The 17575-nt window shown below is 41.3% G+C and overlaps 1 protein-coding gene across 1 annotated transcript; it reads right to left on the reverse strand.

Moving 5' to 3' along the window:
- Positions 1-15834: 15834 nt before the first annotated feature.
- Positions 15835-16945, reverse strand: TCEAL2 (transcription elongation factor A like 2). The gene is made up of 2 exons (XM_057718802.1): positions 16917-16945; positions 15835-16550 (listed from the first exon to the last, which is right to left on the reverse strand). Exon 2 carries the CDS (start codon positions 16522-16524, stop codon positions 15844-15846), a length of 681 nt encoding a protein of 226 aa, XP_057574785.1. The 5' UTR covers positions 16525-16550; positions 16917-16945; the 3' UTR covers positions 15835-15843.
- Positions 16946-17575: the final 630 nt, after the last annotated feature.

A 17575-nucleotide genomic window follows, 5' to 3' on the forward strand; every position in this document is an offset into this window, starting at 1 on the left:
GAAGGCACAAGTAAATTACAGACCTACTCCTGTTATTTCATTGTCTCTCTCTCAAACAACATATGTGGTCTCATGGGGAATTCCTCAAGACCAGTTAGAAAAAGAGGGATGAAAGAGTGTTCCAGTTAATGGATGTATCTTCTTGGTATGTTTACAGTAGATGCAAATGGATGTCTGCTGCACTACAGCCCCACTCAGGAATGACTCAGAAAATAGTGGCAAAGAGAAACGATACCAAATGGGTAGAATTTTTGTGTGAAGACATCATGACTGTAGGTATGGATCTACTCTGGTTCACGTGCAATGATTGAAAGACTGGTCAGGGACTTGGAGAGAATTAAATTGGAAAATTAATGATGAGGATGTCTGAGGAATAGGTTTGTAGATGGCCACTCATAAAGGGCACGATGGTACAGATGTTATGTCTCAAGATATAATCATTTACTATCACACAACAAATTACCACACATTTAGCAGCTTAACCAATCACTCATTTATTAGCTCACATATCTGTAGGTTAGGAGTCTGGCACACCATGGTTGTGTTTTCTCTGCTTAGGGTCTCAAAAGGTTAACATCAAGATGTCAGCCAAACCAAATTCTCTTCTAGAAACTCTGGGGGAAAAATCTGCTTCCAAGTTCATTTAAGTTGTTTTCAGAATTCAGTTCCTTGCAGCTGCAGAACTGTGGTCATACATTATTTTGCTAGCGGTCAGCTAGGCTGTTTTCAGTCTGTAGAGGCTACCTGAATCCTTTACCATGAGATTCACTCCATCTTCAAGCCAGCAATTGCACATTGACTCTTTCTCATGCTTATCTCTGATCGCTCTAACTCTAGACCTCTTATTTAAAGGGATGATATGATTAGGTAAGGCCCACTCAGATAATCTTCCTATGTTAAGGTCAACTGATTTAAGACCCTAATTACATCTATAAGATGATTTCACAGAAATATATGGATTAGTGTTTGACTGAATAACTGGAAGAAAGTATGTATACACTATCGGCTGGTAATTTGGTAGGCCATCTTAAAATTATGCCTACCACAGTCTGCTTTCTGCTCCCCAAAGATTGATGTCCTTCTCAAATGTAAAACACATTAACCTTCTCCCAATGTTCCCAAGAATCCCATCCCATTACAGTGTTAGCTCAAAAGTCAAAATCTCATCATCTAAATTATCTAAGCCAGATGTGGATGAGAATCTTGGGCATAATCCATTAAGTGCAGTTTCTGAAGATATTCATCTCCTCTGTGGACCTATAAAACTAAAGAAAATTTTCTGCCCACAAAACTCCCAACATATGATGATGGGAGAGGCACAGGATAACAGTTATGGACAAAAATGGGGAAAATGGAAGATAAAAAGGAGTCACTAAGCCAAAAGAGCTGCACTTCCATTATTAGATTTCAAGGCCTGAGAATAATCCTCTGTGACTCTTAGCTTCACCCTCTGTGCTCCTGGCTCTGGACTCTGGAGTCTTAGCACTGTATTCTGAGCTCTTGATTCTGTCCTCTGATTCATCCTTCCTTTTTTATTTAAGGTAGCATGTGTTCCCAGTTAAGCAGTTTTATCAGGCTGCATCCCACCAGAAAAATTTGGGGAGGTCAGATAATCTTCCATTTTGTACTCTTCTATTTCTTTCATTCCAAGTTGACAATATTTCTGTTGATATAATTTTCTTAAGAACCTTGTTAGTCTTGAATAAATTGCACTGAGTTTTACTCCATTGGACAAAATCTACACACAATTATTTGAGATCATTTTTCTCTATCTTTGGCTCCTGCTGAGGTGGCTGAGTGTGCGTGCACTCAGCTCCTAAAGGATGTGCATATTCCTTGCCACATGGTGCCCTCCATCACTAAGCCAGTAGTGACACATTAAATCCTTCTCATACTTCAAATCATTGACTTCTTTTTCTCTGACCTGTAGACCCCTTAAGCTTCCTAGAGGCTGTCGGGTTTTGTTGAAAAATGAGCTTTGTGTGACTGAGTACTCTGACTTTTTTTAATTTTTGGAGGTTTCAGCAAAAGCTTATACTAGCTACACCCTCAGCTTTTTCTCTATGTCATTCTTTCAGAAGGTATATCTTAATTTTAGTGTATTTTGCCATTTGAATAGAATGGGAATTTCCCAAATCATCAAGTCCTATTTTCTTTTTGTTTAAACAGATATTCCCTCAATTTGTCTCTCTCTTGCCACATTTTGATATAGATAGTAAAAAGAAACCAGGCCATACCTCAGCAGTTTGCTTGGATATCTCCTCAGCTAAATGTCCAAGTTTATCACTTACAAGTTCTGCTTTCTAGTGAACTGTAAGACATAATTTCACTAATCATTCTGCTACTGCACATGAGGGTCTCACTCCTCCAGTTTCCAATAACATGCTCCTCACATTCTTCTGGACTTGCACTAGAAGGGTCTATGAGGTGTATATTTTCACTTACAGGTGGTTCAAAGCAATAACGTTCCTCAAAATTCTCCCAGCCTCCACTCACTGCCCAGTTCCCAAGCCACTTCCACATTTTTTGGTATTTGGTACTTTCAATGCCAATATCTATATTAGTTTTCTATTACTGTGCAACAAATTACTTTAAATTTAGTGGCTTAAAACAACACTCATTTATTACCTGACAGTGTCTCACATAGCTGGGATGTGGGGGAGAGGGAGCCCTGTGTTTTGGCTACAGCAGTCTGGAATGGAGTATCCACCTCACTGAACTTGGAAAGTGGGGAGGAAGCAATCTTGGTTCAAATATTAGAGGCTTTTAGCTTTCTCACTGAATTTTTGTGGATTTTCTTGAGCAGTTATTTCTTTGTGTGCTGTTTGTCCTTAGGACCACTTCCAAAGGCCTTTAATGGCTGATTTCATTTTTTAAAATATGATCTTTACTACTTTCACTGGGGATCAGGTCAGTGGGGTTCCTCATCCTGCCATGCTAGAAATCAGCCTTCCATCATTTCGTCATAGTATTTCATCACCATTTTCTCTCTCCTCTTCTTTGGAGACTTTGATTTTACATTTGACCTTGAACAATGAAAGGTTTAGTGGTGCCGACCCCCTATACAGTTGAAAATCCATGTATATCTTTTGGCTCCCTCAAAACTTAACTACTAATAGTCTACTGTTGAATGGAAGCCTTACTAATAACATAAACAGTCAATTAACACACATTTTTTTGTGTTATATGTGTTATATACTGTATTCTTATAATAAAGTAAGCTAGAGAAAAAATGTTATTAAGAAAATCAAGGAAGAGAAAATACATGTACAGTACTGTATTGTATTTATCAATACTGTAGTTTACGTTGTTTGTTTACACTCTATCAATGCCTACATCAATATTGTCTTATATGATACAAAACACTGTAGCTCTTATATGTATTACTAACACTAGACTTCAAAAATGAAAAGATCATGTGAAAAAGAACTTCATATTTATTTACAGGTATAAGGATTCATGCATTGATAACAAAGAGGTGCAATATGATTGCTTTACAGTAGCATAGTGTAATCAATACCATTGTTTCACAGTAGCCTAGCCTATACACTAATGAATCAATGATTATAAAATTTTTATGGCATATAGTATTTCAGTCATATTCATTATACAGCATTGAAACATCATTATATTAAAGAAAGATACTTATCTGTGATGATAATAGGCTAATACACAGTTTCTCCAATCATGAGAGAGACAGAAATAGGTATACTGTATGGTAATGTAATTCTTTGAAACCAAAGTTATAAAACAGTAAGAAAACTAAAAATTATTAATTTTATATTACTCACCTTACACTATGTAAGAATAGGCTACCCACTTCAACATAAATCTTGCACACAATGCTCTACACATATATTTTTGTATATCTATTGAAAAAATCTGTGTATAAGTGGACCAAACAGTTCAAACCCATGTTGTTCAAGGGTCAATTGTGTATACATCAGATTTTTTCTCCAACATATCCCATTAGTCTGTCACAATCTTTTCTGTATTGTCTATCCTTTTGCCTCTCCCTCTCCCTCAGTCTAGAGATAAGCACCAGTTCAAAGCCTTTAGCTAGTAACTCTCAGGAGGTCTTGGTATTTCTATTTACCTAGGGCACAGTCAACCTGAAAAGTGTCTGCAGGTTCCACTGGAAAAGATTTCATGTAAGATTCATAGTATACACCAGTGGCTGCCAGGTCCTACCTTAGAGGTACCCTGCCTCCCCCTCAGTTGGGTGACAAGTTGAAAAACCCCACTACAACAACTCGAATTGGGAAACAGCAGACCTAGAATTGTTTTCTGCCTGAATATGCCAGGCAACATCCTATAGGCTGCCCAATTATTTCATTTTTAAGAATGCTCTGATTAGCCATCACCACAGATCTCTGTGGGTCAAACGTCCTCTAACTACCATTTCATCTCTGTGGCTCATTGTAGTAGTTGCACTCACCTTGTCACATATGATTAAGCACTGTCACCTGACCTCTACCACTCTGGGATCCCTTCATTCACATTAAGATCAAGCAGCCCGATTCCACTGCAGCATTCTCCACCATCACCTCCAGCCTACAGAGCACAGGCTCACAGAAGTCTTCAAAGATGTCCGTGACTCTCTCACCAATGATTTTTAATGCCTTGAAGCATGTCTGCACAAATACCCCTATCCCACATATCAGGGCTCCACTCTTCCCTACTAGTGTCTTTACCTTATTGTAAAATCCACAGCAGGTAGGGCATTTAACTGGCAGCAGAACTTAGTGACACTATGAGGACCTGAGCTTGGTCCTCAGCCTTTTTTCCATCCATAAGATGAGGGACTTCTTCAAACATGCCATGCAGGCTTTCTGGCGCTCTACGTGTTTTCTGTTGTATTTTCGTAGCTTACAATTTCCTTTTTCCTATGCATACTCTTTAGGACCATCAGATGAACACAGGAAACTCCACCTTTTGGATATTTTTGACACAGTGCTTAAATGACACAGCAGCTTGATTTCCCAACCTTTGGATTCCACCTGTACTTCATTTTCCATGCCACCTGTGGTGTTAATTTGAGTAAGTGTGATACTACTACATGCCATGTACCAAGGAACCTCTCCTGACATCTATCCCCACTCTCCCTACCCCCATTATAAAGAGGTTATTTTTTCCCTCCTCAAATTAGTAACCCAATTTTGGGGGTAACTTCTGGTATCTATTACTGTATCTGAGACGTGCATGACAAGAAATAGGGAGCCCATATGCATTTAAAAATTTGAGACTTTTTAAAATACAATACACAAAGATGTGGGAAGGGTCCTGGAGAAACACAAGGGATAGTGCAATACTCCATGGCTAAGATTACCTAGGCCTGAGGGACAAAGGGAAAGAGGGGTTATTGAAAGCTGAAGAAAGATACAGAGCCTATTTGGAGAGGGCAACCCCTCAGGAAACTTTAGAGAAGATACTCAGCATCTGGTGACACTACAGGGAACGAGCTGGGAAGAAAAGTTCCTGACCATATCGTCCACCATCGACTCCCAAAGGACAAGAGAGCACTTTGATATAGTCAATACAGGTCAGATTCCCTGGGATATAGAGCAGGGTGGAGAAGGGTGGAGATTGAATCCTGATGGGAAGACAGAGAGATTTCTAGCAAATAAGAGTGCCATGTCAGCAGTACTCACTGGGTGTTGTTCCCTATTCAGCTTTTATTACACTGTAAGGAGGAGGGTAAAAGGCATATTGTTCTTAGAGGGCTAATTCCAGCAAGACCGGGATTTGCCCAAGGTGTTCTACTAAAATAAGAAATGCACCTGTGAGTTACTGACCCATGGTAAAGGCATGAAACATACTAAGAGTGCTGTTGTAGAACCATGGGTCTGAGGAATTTGGGTGGCTTGTACTAGTTTGTCAGCCTTGCTTATTGGTAACACAAAGGTTGATCATTTGCACCTGGTCTTGGTGAACCTCCCCACCAAGACCTCTGCTGTTGAAGCCAGGTACATAGCAAGAATATGCCTACGTAACTATCATTGCACGTGAGTCCTGGGTTAAGACTCTATTTTGTGCTCTCTGGTTCTAAGGTATCTGTGAATACATCAGTGGTTCCTATTCCAAAAGAAGTGCATATTTCCAGGGCTTTTATAGAGAGGGAGGGCAATTGGAGCTTGCATCTGGCCACTTTAGACCCCTGGGTATGAGACAGCTCCTGGCTGTGAGGCATACCCTCAATGCTGTTGCTATATTGCATCCTTTTTTCCCACTGTGCTAAACTATGAATTTGCAAGCATTGACATTTGAGGTCCCATGAATCTTCTCTAGCAATGGAACGGTTTAGCCGTCGTAATTATCACAGCATCTAACAAAGGAAATATACCAACCTATGAGACGCCTTCCATTTGCCTTTGTTTATAGTCATGATTTGCTCTAAAGACACTTTCAGGTTCTCTTCAGTAGATATATTAATCCTTGCCTTTATAGATTCTTACTCCCAAACTTTTTTTTTTTTTTTTGTCAGAGAATTTATTATTTTTTTTTGGGGGGTACACCAGGTTCAATCAACTGTTTTTATACACATATCCCCATATTCCCTCCCTTCCCTGACGCCCCCCCCATCGAGTCCCCCCCACCCTCCCTGCCCCAGTCCTCTAAGGCATCTTCCATCCTCAAGTTGGACTCCCTTTGTTATACAACAACTTCCCACTGACTATTTTACAGTTGGTAGTATATATATGTCTGTGCTACTCTCTCGCTTCTTCTCAGTTTCCCCTTCACCCCCCGCCCCCTCCCATACCTCGAGTTCTCCAGTCCATTCTCTGTATCTGCTTCCTTGTTCTTGTCACTGAGTTCATCAGTACCATTTTTAGATTCCGTATATGTGAGTTAGCATACAATATTTGTCCTTCTCTTTCTGACTTACTTCACTCTGGATGACAGATTGTAGTTCTATCCACCTCATTACATATAGCTCCATCTCATCCCTTTTTATAGCTGAGTAATATTCCATTGTATATATATGCCACATCTTCTGTATCCATTCATTTGTTGATGGGCATTTAGGTTGCTTCCATGTCCTGGCTATTGTAAAGAGTGCTGCAATAAACATTATGGTACAAGTTTCTTTTGGGATTATGGTTTTCTTTGGGTATATGCCCAGGAGTGGGATTACTGGATCATATGGTGGTTCTATTTGTAGTTTTTTAAGGAACCTCCAAATTGTTTTCCATAGTGGCTGTACCAACTTACAGCCCCACCAACAGTGCAGGAGAGTTCCCTTTTCTCCACACCCTCTCCAACATTTGTTGTTTCCAGACTTTGTGATGATGGCCATTCTGATTGGTGTGAGGTGATCCCTCATTGTGGCTTTGACTTGCATTTCTCTGATGATTAGTGATGTTGAGCATCTTTTCATGTGTTTGTTGGCCATCTGTATGTCTTCTTTGGAGAAATGTCTATTTAGGTCTTCTGCCCATTTGTGGATTGGGTTATTTGCTTTTTTGGTATGAAGCTGCCTGAGCTGCTTGTATATTTTGGAGGTTAATCCTTTGTCCGTTGTTTCATAGGCAATTATTTTTTCCCATTCTGAGGGTTGCCTTTTAGTCTTGTTTATGGTTTCTTTTGCTGTGCAAAAGCTTTTAAGTTTCATGAGGTCCCATTCGTTTATTCTTGATTTTATTTCCATGATTCTAGGAGGTGGGTCCAAAAGGATGTTGCTTTGATGTATGTCAAAGAGTGTTCTGCCTATGTTTTCCTCTAGGAGTTTTATAGTGTCTGGCCTTACATGTAGGTCTTTAATCCATTTGGAGTTTATTTTTGTGTATGGTGTTAGGAAGTGTTCTAATTTCATTCTTTGACATGTTGCTGTCCAATTTTCCCAGCACCACTTATTGAAGAGGCTGTCTTTTTTCCATTGTATACTCGTGCCTCCTTTGTCAAAGATAAGGTGCCCATATGTGTTTGGGCTTACTTCTGAGTTCTCTATTCTATTCCATTGATCTTCCTTTCTATTTTTGTGCCAGTACCATACTGTCTTGATCACTATGGCCTTGTAGTAGAGTTTGAAGTCAGGAAGCCTGATTCCACCAACTCCATTTTTCCTTCTCAAGATTGCTTTGGCTATTCGGGGTCTTTTGCGTTTCCATACAAATCGTAAGATTTCTTGCTCTAGTTCTGTGAAAAATGCCATTGGTAATTTGATTGGGATTGCATTGAATCTGTAAATTGCTTTGGGTAGTACAGTCATTTTCACGATGTTGATTCTTCCAATCCAGGAACATGGTATGTCCCTCCATCTGTTTGTGTCATCTTTGATTTCTTTCATCAATGTCTTAAAGTTTTCTGCATACAGATCTTTTGCCTCCTTAGGCAGGTTTATTCCTAGGTATTTTATTCTTTTGGTTGCAATGGTGAATGGGAGAGTTTCCTTAATTTCTCTTTCTGCTCTTCCGTTGTTAGTATATAGGAATGCAAGAGATTTCTGTGCATTAATTTTGTATCCTGCTACTTTACTAAACTCATCAATTAGTGCTAGCAGTTTTCTGGTAGAGTCTTTAGGGTTTTCTATATATATTATCATGTCATCTGCAAAGAGTGACAATTTTACTTCTTCTTTTCCAATTTGGATTCCTTTAATTTCTTTTTCTTCTCTGATTGCTGTGGCTAACACTTCCAAAACTATGTTGAATAACAGTGGTGAGAGTGGACACCCTTGTCTTGTTCCTGTTCTTAGAGGGAATTCTTCCAATTTTTCTCCATTGAGAACAATGTTGGCTTTTGGTTTTTCATATATGGCTTTTATTATGCTGAGGTAATTTCCTTCTATGCCCATTTTCTGGAGAGCTTTTATCATAAATGGATGTTGAACTTTGTCAAAAGCTTTTTCTGCATCTATTGAAATGATCATATGGTTTTTATCCTTCAATTTGTTGATATGATGTATCACGTTGATTGATTTGCGTATATTGAAGAATCCTTGCATCCCAGGGATAAACCCCACTTGATCATGGTGTATGATTTTTTTAATGTGCTGTTGCAGTCTGTTAGCTAGTATTTTGTTGAGGAGTTTTGCATCTATATTCATCAGTGATATTGGTCTGTAATTTTCTTTTTTTGTGACATCTTTGCCTGGTTTTGGTATCAGGGTGATGGTAGCCTCGTAGAATGAGTTTGGGAGTGCTCCGCCTTCTGCAATATTTTGGAAGAGTTTGAGAAGGATAGGTGTTAACTCTTCTCGAAATGTTTGATAGAATTCGCCTGTGAATCCATCTGGTCCTGGGCTTTTGTGTGTTGGGAGATTTTTAATCACTGCCTCAATTTCTGTACTTGTGATTGGTCTGTTCATGGTTTCTATTTCTTCCTGGTTCAGTCTTGGAAGATTGTATTTTTCTAAGAATGTATCCATTTCTTCCAGGTTATCCAATTGATTGGCATATAGTTGCTTGTAGTAGTATCTCATGATGTTTTGTATTTCTGAGGTGTCCGTTGTGACTTCTCCTTTTTCATTTCTAATTCTGTTGATTTGCATCTTCTCCCTTTTTTTCTTGATGAGTCTGGCTAATGGTTTATCAATTTTGTTAATCTTCTCAAGGAACCAGCTTTTAGTTTCATTTATTTTTCTTATGGTTTCTTTCCTTTCTTTTTCATTTATTTCTGCTCTGATCTTTATGATTTCTTTCCTTCTGCTCACTTTGGGGTTTCTTTGTTCTTCTTTCTCTAGTTGTTTGAGGTGTAAGGTTAGGTTGTTTATTTGATCATTTTCTTGTTTCTTAAGGTAGGACTGTATTGCTATAAACTTCCCTCTTAGAACTGCTTTTGCTGCATCCCATAGGTTTTGGGTTGTTGTGTTTTCGTTGTCATTTGTTTCTAGATATTTTTTGATTTCCTCTTTGATTTCTGTAGTGATTCCTTGGTTGTTTAAGAGTGAATTGTTTAGCCTCCATGTGTTTGTATTTTTTGCAGTTTTTTTTCCTGTAATTGATATCTAGTCTCATGGCGTTGTGGTCTGAGAAGATGCTTGATATGATTTCAATTTTCTTGAATTTGCTGAGGTTTGATTTGTGACCCAAGATGTGATCTATCCTGGAAAATGTTCCGTGTGCACTTGAGAAGAACGTGTAGTCTGTCGTTTTTGGATGGAATGTCCTATAAATATCAATGAAGTCGAGATGGTCTAATGTGTCATTTAAAGCTTGTGTGTCTTTATTTATTTTCTGTTTGGATGATCTGTCCATTGATGTAAGTGGGGTGTTCAAGTCTCCCACTATTATTGTGTTACTGTCGATGTCCCCTTTTATGGCTGTTAGCATTTGCCTTATGTATTGAGGTGCTCCTATATTGGGGGCATAGATATTTACCATTGTGATATGTTCTTCTTGGATGGATCCCTTGATCATTATGTAGTGCCCTTCCTTGTCTCTTTTAATAGTCGTTACTTTCAAGTCTAATTTGTCTGATATGAGTATTGCTACTCCAGCTTTCTTTTGACTTCCATTGGCATGGAATATCTTTTTCCATCCCTTCACTTTCAGTCTATATGTATCCCTTGGTCTGAAGTGGGTTTCTTGTAGGCAACATATAGAAGGGTCTTGTTTTTGTATCCATTCAGCCAGTCTGTGTCTTTTGGTTGGAGCATTTAATCCATTTACATTTAAAGTGATTATTGACATGTGTGTTCCAATTACCATTTTCTTAATTGTTTTGTATTTGTATTTGTAGGTGTTTTCCTTTTCTTGTGTGTCCTACTTAGAGAAGTTCCTTTAGCACTTGTTGTAAGGCTGGTTTGGTGGTGCTGAATTCTCTTAACTTTTGCTTGTCTGGAAAGCTTTTGATTTCTCCCTCAAATCTGAATGAGATTCTTGCTGGGTAGAGTATTCTTGGCTGTAGGTTTCTCTCTTTCAGGATTTTCAGTATATCCTGCCATTCCCTTCTGGCCTGCAGAGTTTCTGTAGAAAGCTCAGCTGTTATCCTGATGGGTTTTCCCTTATATGTTGTTTGTTTCTTTTCTCTTGCTGCTTTTAATATTTTTTCTTTGTGTTTAATTGTCGTTAGTTTGATTAATATGTGTCTTGGTGTATTTCTCCTTGGGTTTATTCTGTATGGGACTCTCTGTGCTTCTTGGACTTGGTGAATTATTTCCTTTCCCATGTTTGGGAAGTTTTCCACTAGAACCTCTTCAAATATTTTCTCAGACCCTTTCTTGTTTTCTTCTTCTTCTTGCATGCCTATAATTCGAATGTTGGTACGTTTAAGTTTATCACTGAGGTCTCTGAGGCTGTCTTCTAGTCTTTTTATTTTTTTTTCTTTTTCCTGCTCTGTGGCGTTTATTTCTCCCATTCTTTCTTCCAACTCTCTTATTCGTTCTTCTGCCTCAGTCATTCTGGTGGTTATAGCATCTAGAGTATTTTTAATTTCAATTATTTTGTTATCCATTGCTGTTTGTTTTTCTGAGTTCTTATGAACTGTTTCTTGTACTTTCTCTATTTTGTTATCGAGATTTTGTATCATTTTTACTATCATTACTCTAAATTCTTTTTCAGGCATTTTTCCTATTTCCTCCTCATTTATTTGGTCTTGTGGGTTTTTTTCCTGCTCCTTTGCCTGCATGGGGTTTCTTTGTTTCCTCATGGTTGTTCAGGCTTTTGGGGTTGCTTGTCCTGGTGATAGAGGTGTTTATAGAAGACTGTCCAAGCCTCAGACTAATGTCCAAGTATTGGATTAAACGAATATTCAGTCTAGGAAACACATACATGTATAAGACACACAATTATTGAATCCGTTAGGACATAAGGCTCTAGAAAGACCTGACAGAACCCCAGTGTGCTATCAGATATTCAAAGAGAAACCCAGCAGAAATTGACAACTGAAACAGAACAAATCAGAGACAAAAGCAAAAGCAAACAAACAACAAATAACACCCTACACATACAAACATCAATCCAGGGAGATTTTGTAAGCTAGGATCAAATATAGAAATGAGCTGGAGTACCACCAAAGAGAATGGAGATTCTCAGAATGTAATTAGACAACTGTACTAAGAACTAAGATAAAGACAAAAGCCTAATATTAATACCAAGGCAGTGCATCATCTGGAGAATAGAGCAAGGAGTCTGAGCAGACCGATAGTGTTGCTTATAAGTATGTTAAGATAAAATAAACTTAAAATGGCTGGAAGAAAGGGGAACAGAAGAGCGTAATGTGGTTGGAAATATGCAAAGAAAAAGAAAGGAATAGAAGTGTATAAAAGAAAGGGATGAAAGGAAAGTATGAGAGATATTTTGTCCATACTACCAAAAACTTAGCTAGATATAGAAGTATATAAAAAGGCAAAAAAAAAAAGAATAAAAAATATCCTTAAAAAATTATGTTGTAAAACTTGTAGATCCCTTATGGTTAAGATCGTATTTAATAAATCAAAAAAAAATTAAATTAAATTAAAAAAAAAAAAAGAGAGAGAGAGAGAAAGAAAAAAAGAAAAAAAATCCAGAACTGATCCCAGAATGGACCAGTTCAATAGGTATTGATACTACTATTTCTGTTTCCTTAGCGTCTCAGCTGTAAGTGTCCTTCTCCTTGCCTTGGGTTTTTTTTTTTTGGGTTATTCTGTGACCAGCAGAGGTTCCTTTATTGTTCGTCTGTAAGCCTCGGTGTGTGGGGAGGGAGAGGGTACAATAGTGGCTCCTTCTCCTGAGAGTGAGTGAGCAGTGGCGGACTGTTGTTTCAGTCAGGCTTGGAGGTGCCTGTTGCAGAGGGCGCTGGTGGCTCAGGCGTACACAGAAAGTCTTAGAGTTGGGCCTCTCTCGGGGTTTTTTCTTTTTGATGCTGGTTTTTTTTTTTCTCTCGGCAGCCTCCCTGCTGCTGGCGTTGCAAGTGGTTTTAATCTAGCCCCGCCCGAGTGCCTGAGGGTGCTTGTTATCCCTGAGCGCCTTAGGTGGCCCGCAGGGCGTCTCTCCACTGCCTGTTGCAGAGGCACGGAAAGAGAGGGAGAGGCTATGCGCGCGGCTCCTCCCCCCCGCCCGGGAGCCTGCAGCCTCCAGCCGCCATCATGGCCGGGCAGCTCTCAGGGACCGGCACTCCCCTCCGCGGACCACCTCCCTCCTGTCCTCTCGGTCCGTCACCCTACCGGCAACAATGTTTCTCACCCTGAACCAGCTCTCCGGTTCCCACGCTCCTGCTCCTGGACCTCCGTTCAGCCGCGGATCAATGTCTCGGTCCGGGAACGCTGAGCTGCGCTGCGGACCCTCCGTATGTTTCTCACTCCCTCCCGTCTGCCACAGCTCTGCCGCTTCACCCTCTTTGAGCCCTCGTAGATGCCTCCCTACTGGCTATGTCGGGCTCCCCGCAGCCCTTTCTGGTGTCTGAGGCTGTCTGCTGGTGTTCAGCTGGTTCTCTGTGGGAATGACTGCGTCCTTCCGTGCATTCCCAATGCATCTGTGGAGAGGGATGCACTCCACGTCTCTCTACTTCGCCGCCATCTTTTTTTCCCCACTCCCAAACTTTTATACCTTACAAAAGCCTTCAGCTTCCCCCCTCCCACCCACCAAATAAACGTTACAACTCTTCTGCTCACCTTATGGTGGTTTACGCTTAATATAACTGCAAGCATAATGAACATATAAGTCAGCGGACGTTAGCGTCTAGTGTGAATCAGAATCACCTGGGAAGCTTGTTAAAAATGGCGATTACAGCACTCCACTCAGTGGATCTGAGGTGGGGGTCAGGAGTTCACATTTTCAACAAAGTCCTCTGGTGATTCTAACATGTGGCAAATTTGCACACTTTAAAAACATACATGCATTAATAAAATGAGATAGGGTCAAATTTGTAGTACAAACCCTTCTACATGGTGTTTCATTTGGAACTACAAGTAAACCCTGCTAGAGAAATAAAGTCTACAGTTATTTATCTAGACTCGGAATGATCTCAGGCAAGAATAACTAACTCAGCTATTATTATTTACAAATTTATTAAGAACCTATTACTTGACAGGCATTGTGCTAGGCATTAGAGGTACCAGGATAAAAATGAGAGATTGTGCTTTGAGAAGCAGTGTCCAAAGCAGTGTTTCTCAAGTTCTAAAATAAATTTAGGCCACAATCAGAAATTTATTTTTCATCACAACTCAAGGTGTACAAACACACATACATACATAAGTGAAATACAAATTGCACGAAACAGTACTCACCCTACCTACCTGGGACACAATCTGATATTTACTGTTTGGCTCTAACCAATGACATTCTACCCCACTTTAAAATTGCAGGTACTGATTCATTGAATTTGTTTCACGTTCTACTAATGTTGGGGATGTGGAACTGCAGTTTGACACACATAGGCCTACTTAATAATCTGTGGGGTGTATCTTATGTAGCACATGTATTTATTCTTCTAGGCACCTATTTCACGTGATGGTGGGAGTGGGAGGCTAAGGAGAGTCTCCTTATAAACCAGTACTTCGCAAACTTTAAAGTGCACAGAAATCACCTGAAGATCTTGTAATATTCTGAATCAGTAGGTCTAGGATGGGGACCTGAGATTCTGCATTTCTCTCTCTCAGATGATGCTGATGCAGCTGGTCCATGGACCACTATTTGACTAACAATGCTCTAAAAACCACAAGTATGCGTAGGTGTGCTCACCTTGTAATGCAGGACCTGGCAGGAATCTCCTAGGAGATAATTTCCTCTAAGGAAAGAGGAATGGAGCTGATAAGATACTGACAGATGAGAAAAGCACAGTGTGTGCCACTCAAATTTTATCCCAGCTTCCCATATCTGAATCTAGTGGAAAGATGGCTGTACATAAAAATCTGAAATCCATTAGGGACCAAAGCAGCACTGAGGTATTACCCACTTGCATAAGTATAACTCTACAGTGAGGAAAAGGGCTTTACCCTCACTTCGATAGGTGTCATGGGGTGGGGCAGGTTTAGGGCTTACTTACTAGGGACTCCAGGGAAATCAATTGGGCTTTGTCACCTTGAGGACACCAGTCCATCACCAGCAATGAGGACCATAAGAGGTGCAGGACTCATGAGAAGAGGCACAGTGCCCAGTAGACATGGCAATACCCAAGGGAGGGTGGTACCCACCTTTTGGCATTCTGGAACTTATTCCTGGGCACAGGTGAGATGTATATCAACACTCTTCCAAGTGTCTGATGGGGTCTTGGTCCTGCTAGCATGGGGGAAAAGTAGAAGCCAGCCTAACACAGCTTACATACTCAGTACCTCATCTAATCTGTTCCACAATCCTGTGAGGCAAATATTATCCCCATTTCACAGATGACAAGACTGCCCTTTACAGAAATGGATCTATTATAACTGACAAGTTGATTCCTCCAGATACAAGTCCAGAAGTAATGTGTTTTACACAACGTTTTAAGTTCTGACAACAAGAATTTTAAGTGTCTCCACTTAAAAGTGCCTTCATAAACTCAGTAAACAGTTCTTTGTATTGCTTTTTATGTATTGCTTTCCTTTTTTATATTTTAGTATTTCTTTATAAGAAAAGTAATCTGTGTTATTTAGGAAAAAATAAACAGATGAGTATAAAGAAAACAAAGTAAATCACCCACAATCTCACAACTCATAAAACCACTGTTAACCATTTAGTGAACAAACTTTTCTATTTTTCCTGTGCATAGATGTACTACATAAATTTCTGTTCTTTTACAAAAGTGGACCAATTCTGTAGATGATATTATAAGCTGCTTTATTTTTCCAAGAATCATAATGTCTTTTGTAATTCACATGTGTAAAAATCCCCTGCTGACAGAGTACACTAGTTGGATCAAAAGGTTGTTGATAACAAGAGTGACACCTAAAGCAAAGTATTTGCAAAACTTTCAAGCACAAGGCCTTCCGAATGCCTGCCAGGGGCACTACACAAAAGGAATGTCTTCAAAGCCCCTTTGTGGGGCCCTGCAGCCACCCCTGAGTTCCCGCGGGCCCCTCGGGTGGAAGAGGTCCTGTAAACTTTTTTGCATCCACATAAAGCCCCCCAATTTTTGTCTGGTTTTCTTCACCTCATCCTCCACCCTGGCCATCTCATCAAATTCTCTTATCATCTCTTCATTGCTCAGATGCATATCGTGTATGGTCTCCTTGTATTCCTTGAGACACTGAGCCAGCCCCTTGTTGGTTTTTCTTTTGGCCTTCCTGGGGACATCATCCCCAGCTGGGCGCTTTCCTGCAGCCCTTGGTTCGCTGGCTGGAGCTTCTTCTTTTGGCTTTCCCTCGCTAACTGGCTTTCCCTCCATTACTAGCATCCCCTCGCTCTCTGGTTTTCCTTCTTTCGGTTTTCCCTCACTCACTGGCTTTCCCTGGCTCTCCAGCTTTCCTTCTTTTGGCTTTATCTCACTCTCTGGCTTTTCCTTATCCTTTAGTATTTTCTCATCTTCTGTCTTTTCCTTGTGATCTGTCCGTCCCTTGTTTTCTAACTTTTTCTTGTCTTCCATAGTACAAGCTACCCCTGGCTTTCCCGCATCCAGTGGCTGTTCTTTGTTTTCCATCTTGCCTTGGTTCTCAGGCTTTCCTTCATTTTCACTGCAGAGTTTTTCCATGCTGAGTGTCCCCTCCTTTACCTGTCCTGGGGGTGGGGCAGGGGGAAGAGAAGACAAAGCGGAAACAAGAGAGACTGAGGGCTTGGGGATGGACTGCAGGTCCGGATAGTAGTAGTCGTCAATTCCTGCCCCTTGTCAGGGGTCCCCAGACTTGGCCCGGCCCTCCTACCGTGCCTTCTCCCCACCCTTTACCCCACCACTCCTCATGCACACTTGAGCCAACCATTTCCCGGGCAGGCCCTGCCATTTTTCCCTCTGCTTGCTCAGCGCGGCAGAGTGTGTATAAATGTGTTGGGAAGAGAGCAGTGGGGCCCCCGATTCTGCCCAGGGCTGTGCCCTCCACACTCCCCACCCCTCTGGGTCCCTGTCCAGTGACCTCCTTCTTCACTGACCTGCGGGGATTCTTGACAAGTTTCTCCTCTTTTTGTAGCCTACCAGAGCGCTGGGAACAACAGCCTCACAGACCTGCAGACAGACAGGAGAAGGGGCTGGGAGCTCCTAGGAAGCAATCTGGGCCCTTCTCATTCACCAATGCCTCCCCGACCTCCCCTGACCCCCCAGCTCAGTCGCCAAATCTTTTTGTCGGGCCTCAGGCACCAGACCAGGGTGCTTTACAAGCTGTTTGGGTCTCTGGGACCCCTGCCCTGCAAGCAACTCGCCCCACCCCCAACCCTTTACGCGGAGGTCAATATTTCCTCCTAGGCTTGGATTGTGAGAGGGGGGTTATTTCCAGAATTTGTCTCCGTTTCACAGTCGCACTGCTTACCCCGCCCCTCCAACCGCGTTTCAGACTGGAAAATGGATGAGGGCGCAGCGAAGGGGCGTGGAGGAGGCGGCGGGGCCAGTTGCAGGATCCTCCCTTCCCACCTGCCCACGCCGCGCCCCGTGCCCCTCCTCACCCTTCTCGGGACCCCTCCCCCTCTCCCCGCTCCTCCCCGCTCCTCCCCGCTGCTCCCGGATCCTAGTCCCACCCGCTTCCATCCCCGGCCCGGGCCACCAGCAGCGCCCACCTTCACACTGACCTGCGGGGCCCGGGTCGGGCCTGCGCCTC

Source organism: Hippopotamus amphibius, chromosome X (genome assembly GCF_030028045.1).
Source record: "Hippopotamus amphibius kiboko isolate mHipAmp2 chromosome X, mHipAmp2.hap2, whole genome shotgun sequence".
Classification (NCBI taxonomy): Eukaryota; Metazoa; Chordata; class Mammalia; order Artiodactyla; family Hippopotamidae; genus Hippopotamus; species Hippopotamus amphibius.

Bases quoted from the DNA above. Each gene is read 5' to 3' on its own strand.
- TCEAL2 (XM_057718802.1), bottom strand. From the start codon at position 16,524: ATGGAAAAACTCTGCAGTGAAAATGAAGGAAAGCCTGAGAACCAAGGC.